The sequence below is a fragment of the Mastomys coucha genome, unplaced genomic scaffold (assembly GCF_008632895.1).
Source record: "Mastomys coucha isolate ucsf_1 unplaced genomic scaffold, UCSF_Mcou_1 pScaffold6, whole genome shotgun sequence".
Taxonomy (NCBI): Eukaryota; Metazoa; Chordata; class Mammalia; order Rodentia; family Muridae; genus Mastomys; species Mastomys coucha.
In genome coordinates, this window is record NW_022196912.1 from 84,510,715 (window position 1) to 84,518,877 (window position 8,163).

General features: G+C 39.3%; 1 protein-coding gene across 3 annotated transcripts in view; it reads right to left on the reverse strand.

Moving 5' to 3' along the window:
- Positions 1–8,163, reverse strand: part of Sos2 (SOS Ras/Rho guanine nucleotide exchange factor 2) — a 103,492-nt gene that overhangs the window by 62,411 nt on the left and 32,918 nt on the right. For 2 of the 3 annotated variants that reach the window (XM_031357629.1, XM_031357628.1), the window contains exons 3-4: positions 2,767–2,898; positions 610–774 (exon numbers count right to left, since the gene is read on the reverse strand). In XM_031357629.1, the coding sequence (XP_031213489.1) occupies positions 610–774; positions 2,767–2,898 (297 nt within the window). The remainder of the gene's footprint in view (positions 1–609; positions 775–2,766; positions 2,899–8,163) is intronic. The other variant, XM_031357630.1, reaches the window with a different exon arrangement.

Sequence of the window (8,163 nt, forward strand, 5' to 3'; positions counted from 1 at the left end):
AAAAAAAAAAAAAAAAAAAAAAAAAAATTGAAACCTAGTGATGGTGCATGCTGATAATTCTAGCACTTTAGAGCCTAAATCAGGAGGATTTGAAGGCTGGTATCAGCTATACAGAGAGTTCTAGGCCAGCCTGAGCTCCTCAGTGAAATCTGTCTCCAAAATAAGCAGAATCAGGAAGATGCCTGAGCAAGGAAAGGTATGTGTTACCAAGCCCAATACCCTGAGGCCTACGAGGTGGATGGAGAAATAGGATGCCTGGAAAGTGTCACCAACCTCCACATGTGAACTCTTGTATGTGTAAAAACAATCCTGATTCTTAAAAAAAAATTCCCAAATAAATAAAATGGTTAAATATAAAGAACTGAAAGTACAGCTCAATGGCAAATCAGCTGTCAGGCACATGCAGAGCCCTGGTTCTGATCCCTAGTACAACAAAAGGAACTATTTATGTTATATTTCTAGTACTAGCTTTTATTCTATATGAAATATAGGGATTTAATATATAAAAGTCCTGGTAACCTTAAAAAAAAAAAGAAACTAACTTCATCACAGTTAATTTTAAAAGAGTAAAACTAATGACATATAGAGTCACTACTTTTTAACACTTACCTTATCTGCACACATGGACACTTTAATGTCTTGCTGAGATATTTCATAATGCCGGATATTAAAAACATAATTACCAGCCAATTTCAAAATATCTGCTGAGATATACTCCAGTACAGCCACAATGTAGAGGGATACATGGTAGTCCACTTTATACCCCAAAACTTCCTGTTTAAAAAAAAGTAATAATTCAATTCCAAAACAACAACACTGTCAAATATCAGCTAAATGCTTAAAACTCCTGTAAGAGCTCAGGTGACTTCACTGTAAAGCACTTGCCTGACAAAAGCAAGGCCCTGAGATTACACTTTAGCACTGAAAGAAAAAAATTCTTCTTACATTTTTACTCGTAAACAAAAATTTAAAAGCATAATATCTTAATATATGGCTGCCATAGGACAGTGGTTCTTAACCACTGTGTTAAGGGGTCACCCTTTGGGGGTCAAACGATCCTTACATAGGATCTCCTAAGACCATCAGAGAAGAAATATATACACTAAAATTCCTAACAATGGCAAAATTACAGTTATGAAGTAGCAACAACAATAATTTTATGGTTGGGGTCACCACAATATGAGGAACTGTGTCACAGGGACACAGTGTTAGGAAGGCTGGGAACCACTGCCATAGGCTATAAAAGTGACAGTTGATCCTAATCTCATTTATCTTACCAAGAAGAAAAGGAAGAGAAGGAGGAAAAGGAGAAGGAGAAGATCTAGTCTAATAAATGTAGCCTTTCATCAAACAATAACAGGTGATTCTGACAGGAAATCTTGAGCTCTAGTCTTTGAGGCTTGCTCTCCCTCATCCACTCCCAGGTCCTCCTACCCATCCCACTCTAAGCCTTCTTTCTCTTTCAGTTTAGTAAACAAACAGCCAAACAAAATAAAAACCAGAATTTTTAAAAAGGCATCACACACACACACACAATAAAAAGACAAAATCAGAAAACATACTTATACAAACAAAGGACATTGCACTAAGCATTATCTTTTAATTCCTGTGGTCTCCTTTGCAAGAGGGTGTCTCTATATGTATGTGCCTGGCACATGGGCCAGGGGTGGGGTGTGTATGTGTGTGTGTTGGTCTGCTTAGTTTGTGAGCTCAATATGAGGTATGGAAGAGGGAACCTTAACTAAGAAGAATGCCTCAGGCCAGATAGGCTGTAGACAAGTCTGTGGACTATTTTCTTTATTAATGATTGATAAAGAGGAGCCTAGCCCAGCTATCCCTGGGCAGATGGTTCTAGGTTGTATTAAAAAAAAGGGGGGAGGGGGTAAGGAAGCCATAGAGAGCAAGGCAGTGAGCAGCACACTTCTTGCTTGAGGCCCCTGCCTTGGCTGCTCTCAATAATGGACTGTAGGAACAGTAAACAAATTAGTATGAGGGAGGTTACTGAAATTTCTACCAAAAGAGCTTCAAAGCTATACACAGCAAGCATATTCTATAGATTATTTTCTAGTGTCTTTCTCCAATGCATACAGGTTAATTTTCAAACACTTAGTGTCTTCTTCTGAATTACACTTTCTTAATAACAAAACTGAGAATCATGGTCTACTACATTGGAATCGGTAAGAAGTAGTTGTCATTGAAGATACCACAAAATACCACAAGGTATAATATTGCTGTTCCTAACTCTGTGTGTGTGTGTGTTTGTATGTGTGTGTGTTTGTATGTGTTTGTGTGTGTTTGTATGTGTGTGTGTGTGTGTGTGTGTACATGAGCAAGCAGAGAGAGAGAGGAAGTCTGTGTATGTGTGTTTGTATGTGTGTGTGTGTGTGTGTGTACATGAGCAAGCAGAGAGAGAGAGAGGAAGTCTGTGTGTGTGTGTTTGTATGTGTTTGTGTGTATACATGAGCAAGCAGAGAGAGAGAGGAAGAGAGAGAGAGGGGAAGGGAGAGAGGACATGAGCCATGGATTTCACTAGGGTATATTTATTTTTATTCGGCTCTTTTCTTTGGGGGTGGGTGGATAGCAAGCTAGGGTATCTCAGGCTATCACTCATGTAAAGCATACCACTGACATACACCCCATCTCCCCATTTTAATTCATATACATTACAATGTACATAATACATATACAGACCATTAATACTATATATATTATTATAAAAATATTACTTATTATGAAGAACTCCCCCAGTGTCTAAACTTTTATTACCTTCAAGGAAGGATGGATTTTGTCCACAGGGAGTAAAAGAGGATTTCTTCGTTTTCGTTTCTCTATGGCAGACTGGGCATCAGCAATTGCCCATTTATCAATAGGATGAGGAAAGGTCTTTTGCACTCGCTCCTGTCCAGATCAGAGCAGAGCCGTTTGGTATCAGCAGAAGTGTTTATAAATAGAAAACTCACATAAAACTCAACCTGATCCGTCTCTTTAGCACAAGAAATTCATGGGGATACAATAAATTCTGATCCCAGAAATAAGAAAGCTTTTTGGAGGGCTGGTGAGATGGCTCAGCGGGTAAGAGCACCGACTGCTCTTCTCGAAGGTCCTGAGTTCAGATCCCAACAACCACATGGTGGCTCACAACCATCCATAATGAGATCTAAGACCCTCTTCTGGTGCATCTGAAGACAGCTACAGTGTATTACGCCAGAGCGAGCGGGCAGGGCCGGAGCAAGTGGGGCCGGAGCAAGCAGAAGTCCTGAGTTCAATTCCCAGCAGCCACATGATGGCTCACGGCCATCTGTACAGCTACAGTGTACTCATATACATAAAATAAATAAATAAATCTTAAAAAAAAAAAAAAAAAGCAAGCTTTTTGGTTTAAAAAAAAAAGTCACCAGCCATGGCAGATACCTATAATCCCAGCACTAAGAAGGTGGAGGCAGAAGATGGTAAGCTCCCAGCCAGCCTGGGCTACATGGTGAGCTGAGGTCAGTGTCAGTTCAAGCTTCGCAATGAGACCCTATCTCAAAATAAAGAAAAACACAGGCAAGCACAACAATCAAGATTTTATCATTTTGTCACATGGATTTTTAAGTTTATCATGCCAGTGTTGGGTAGTTCAGTAGACTGCCTGTGTGAGTGTGCAAGGATGAGGTCTGAGTCTTAGCAGTTAAAAAAATATGAATTGGGGTGCTGGAGAGATGGCTCAGTGGTTAAGAGCTCTGACTGCTCTTCCAGAGGTCCTGAGTTCAATTCCCAGCAACACATGGTGGCTCACAACCATCTGTAATGGAATCTGATGCCCTCTTCTGGTGCATCTGAAGACAGCTACAGTGTAGTAACATACATAAAATATATAATAGATCTTTAAAAATATGAATTAAGAAAAGATACAATACACAGAGTCTATATATTAACATGAAATAGTATATTAGTGATTTTAAATTTTATTTATTTATTTTTTTAAGATTTATTTATTTATTATATGTAAATACACTGTAGCTGTCTTCAGACGTACCAGAAGAGGGCATCAGATCTCATTAGGGGTGGTTGTGAGTTACCATGTGGTCGCTGGGATTTGAACTCATGACCTTACGAAGAGCAGTTGGTGCTCTTCCCTGCTGAGCCATCTCTAAATTTTATTTTTAAGGTTAATATCATTTGCCAGAAAGCCTCTCTCCCTCTCAAAACCCTAGAGCAGTATAGAGAAGAGTTATAGGACAGCTTTTATGTGACTCTTAGAATACTGTAGGAATTAGGGTGTTCAGAGCAGTAATGGGAATATACATCTCCATAGAAACAACCCAAATTCCTGCTCATGGAATCTTAAATTCAACCAGTGGTTAACGTGAATAAGAACTATCTATCAGGTTGAACTCCAATTATGTAGGGTTTCCTATATTTAAATTATATTATCAAGCTTAAGAAAATTTAGCTATTGAAAGGATTTTTTGTTATACATTTAATGCTGAAATGTTATACCAAAAAAGGGAAATAAATGTTTTAATTTTAAGAGTGTCTAAAAGTGTTAATGCCTCAATCACTCTAAAGCACAGTTTTCCTTTATATAGGAAATTGTAACCTTACTACATAATCTTCAAAAATGTACCAGTACAATGCAAAAGTAATATCTAGAAGCTGCATTGACAGTTTTAACACTAATTCATGCAGACTTTTAGAGAGATGTACATATATATATATATATATATATATATATACATGTATATATATATATATATATGTAAACAATGAACAAACAGCCTTAAGATGTGCATTAATCTTTTATCAAGGTAATGTTTATATGTACCAAAATGAACAGATTTTTTTCTTCTTGAGATGTACCCAGAATGACCTTGAACTTCCGTTCCTCCTGCCTCAGCTTCCTGTGTGCTGAGATTATTAGCATGTACCACTACACCAGGCTGAAAACACTGTTTACTATACAGTTCAATGAATCTTGAAAATGTTTACACCTATGTGGCCATCATCCAAATCAATATATAGATCATTTCTGTAGTCTTGATCTTCCTTATTAGTGTGTGTGTGTGTGTGTGTGTGTGTGTGTGTGTGTGTGTGCACATGTACCTGTCACAGTGTTTCTGTGAAGGTCAGAGGAAAGTTTGGTGTTTCTCTCCACCCAACTTCCTGTGGGTTGCAGGGATCAAACGCATGCATCATCAAGTGGTAAGCACCTTTACATGTTGAGCCATCTTGGTCCCTGACTTCTATGATCATTGGTATTAGCAGTCTAAAGTTCATAAAATGAAATGTTACATGTATTCTTTTGGGCATAGCTTTTTTTTTTACCCTCTGTGAAATGTAGCTTTTACCAAATATAATATCTCATCTTATTTTATTTCTAATATTTTATTAATCTATTGATATTTGTTTATCCATTGGGAATGTCAATCTTGGTTATCAGTTTAATTGGATGTGGAATCAGCTATGAGACAGACTCTGGGTAGGGCTAGGAGGGTGTTTCCTAGAAGGCTTAATTCACACTGCCAGATCCTCTCCTAGAGTGGGTGTCTTTGGCAGCTGCCTAGACATAAGCTGTAAGGGAAAACTTGCCTTTTTGCCTTCCTGATTTTGCTCCTTGCTCATGGGTGCATCTACCATGTTGTTCCTGTTATCACTCTTTTCTAACACGGGAATCCAGCTTCTTTAGCCTTCCAAAGTGTCTCAAGTGTCTCTCTGGAAATCCTACAAGTATCCAGCAGCAGACTGGGAGTGCTGGAAGCTCCAGCCTCATGAACTGAGACGTGACTAGGTTGTTATATCTCTAGTGTGAAGACAGCCTAACCCGTATCATGTAAGCCAAACAAATAATTCTTCTATAGGTTCTGTTCCTCTGGAGAGCCTGACTTTTCCACCTATTGTTATGATTGGAATAAAATAGCTTCCACACAGTCTCATGTATTAGGGGCTTGTTTGAATAGCTGCAAGTTGATGGGCTCTGGAAAAGTGACTGGATCCTGAGGACTTTGACCAAAGTACAGCATCATTTATAATGGAATAATCTGCAGGTTGTAAAATGGAAGAGGCAAGTCACTTAGGGTTGTGTCCTTAAAGCTATTCTTACTGTGGTCTGTTTCTGTATGTCTCTCCCCTTTCATTCCCTGTCTTGCCTTCCCATGTTTCATTATGGAAAAAAAAAAAAATGGCCTCAGCAAGTGTTCCTGCCACTAAGATGCTCTGCCTCATCTCAGACACAGAAACATGAGCTAAATGACCAGGCTGACCACCTGAAACCAGGAGCCAGAATAAGCCCCTTATCCTTATACCTCCTCTCAGGTGCTAGAATTACAGGCATGAACAGACATACTGGGCTTCACGTCAGGTATTCACCACAGTGACACAAATGTGACTACTACAAGAAATCGGTACCACAGAACCAGGGCTGTTATGTTGATGATACCTACGAGGTGGTTCTTAACCCTCTGGAAGGGATTTGTAGGAGGAAGTCTGGAGAAGCAAACTAGCAAAAGCCTTTGGTGTTTCAATTAGAACTCAGTTCCAGTGAGCAGTCAGAAGACAAGATGCTACTAAAATGTGAGCAGTAAGCTATACTGACAAGTTTCAGATGGAAAAGATACTGTTAGAAATGAGACCCGAGGGGGCTGCAGAGGTGGCTCAGTGGTTAAGAGCACCAATTGTTCTTCCAGAGGTTCTGGGTTCAGTTCCCAGCAACCACATGGTGGCTCACAACCATCTGTAATGGGATCCGATGCCCTCTTCTTGTGTCTAAAGAGAGCAAAAGTAAATAAGGCTGGAGACAGCAGGGCCAGAGTAAGCAAGTAAATAATAAAGAAAAGAAAAGAAAAGAAAAATTTTAAAAAAGGAAAAAAACAAGAAATGAGACCAGAGGCCATGTATGTATGTTATACTCTGAAAGAATCTGTGAATGTGTTCTGAGACTCTGAGTGAAGCTGAATTTTAAAATAACTTAGTAGAGGAAATTTCAAAATAGAATAGTATTCATATTGTAACACTGACATTACTGGAGCATTTTAGTCCGGTTTACAATGTCTTCAACCAGAGCAAAATGGGAGTAGAAAGACTGAGAAAATGTGTGGTTTGATCAAAAAGGAATGCTTTAAAATTTCAAACATGCAAAACTTGGTTGTTTAAAGATTAGTGGCTTTATATCAAACAACTTTTATAATACTTATTTTTATTGTTATAATATTTTATAAATTTTAAGGAATATGACAAAAAAGATATTGTAGGTATTGAAGGGGGGGTCTCTGGGAGGAGCGGTAGTACAAAAGGGAAACAAGAATGTGATTCAATTCTATTTAATTAAAATATGTTTTTAAATGTTAACAAATTCAGATAAATTGAAATCATGTAACTTTTCTCATCATAATGCAATAAAAGTTAAAAAAAAAAAAAAGGCAGGGCGGTGGTGGCGCATGCCTTTAATCCCAGCCCTTGGGAGGCAGAGGCAGGTGGATTTCTGAGTTTGAGGCCAGCCTGGTCTACAGAGTGAGTTCCAGGACAGCAGGGCTACACAGAGAAACCCTGTCTTGAAAGAAAAAACTAACAAAACAAAACAAAACAAACAAAACAAAAGAATTGGCCAGAACCTACCCGCTGCAGGATCAGAATACAGAGGGTTTAATTCATTTAAAAGACAGGTGCTCCACCTAGCCATCTGGGAAAGTGCTTTTAGCTTCAATTGCTTGGGTATCCAGAGCTGCTGCTGCTGTGGTCTTAGCCTAGCCATAGCTCGAATTTGTGGCAGTTCAGTCTTGTCCACATGGTATTGGGTTTGTGGGCATGCAAAATGTAAGAGTGAGGGTCATGTAGGCTTCCAACGAGATTTCAAAGAAGGTGATGTATGGCAGGGTCAGGACCCCTGCAGGAAGCTCCTGAGGAGGCAAGTGCTCGGGTGCTGCAATGGAGGCATCAGGATGCTGAAAATACCAGGTAGGTGGACTATATCCTAAGTTAAACTTCAGAGAGAGAAGTTATGTCAACTCTAGATGGCAAGGCCACACACAGTGGAGCTGCCTGAGCCTGCTGGACCTCACATGTCAGTATCACTTGCCCTGGATGCTGGGACCAGAGCTACAACACTCACTGTTTTTGCTGCTGGGCTTCAGTCTTACTGTGGTCCTGTCGTGCTGGGCTTCAGTCTTACTGTGGTCCTATCATGCT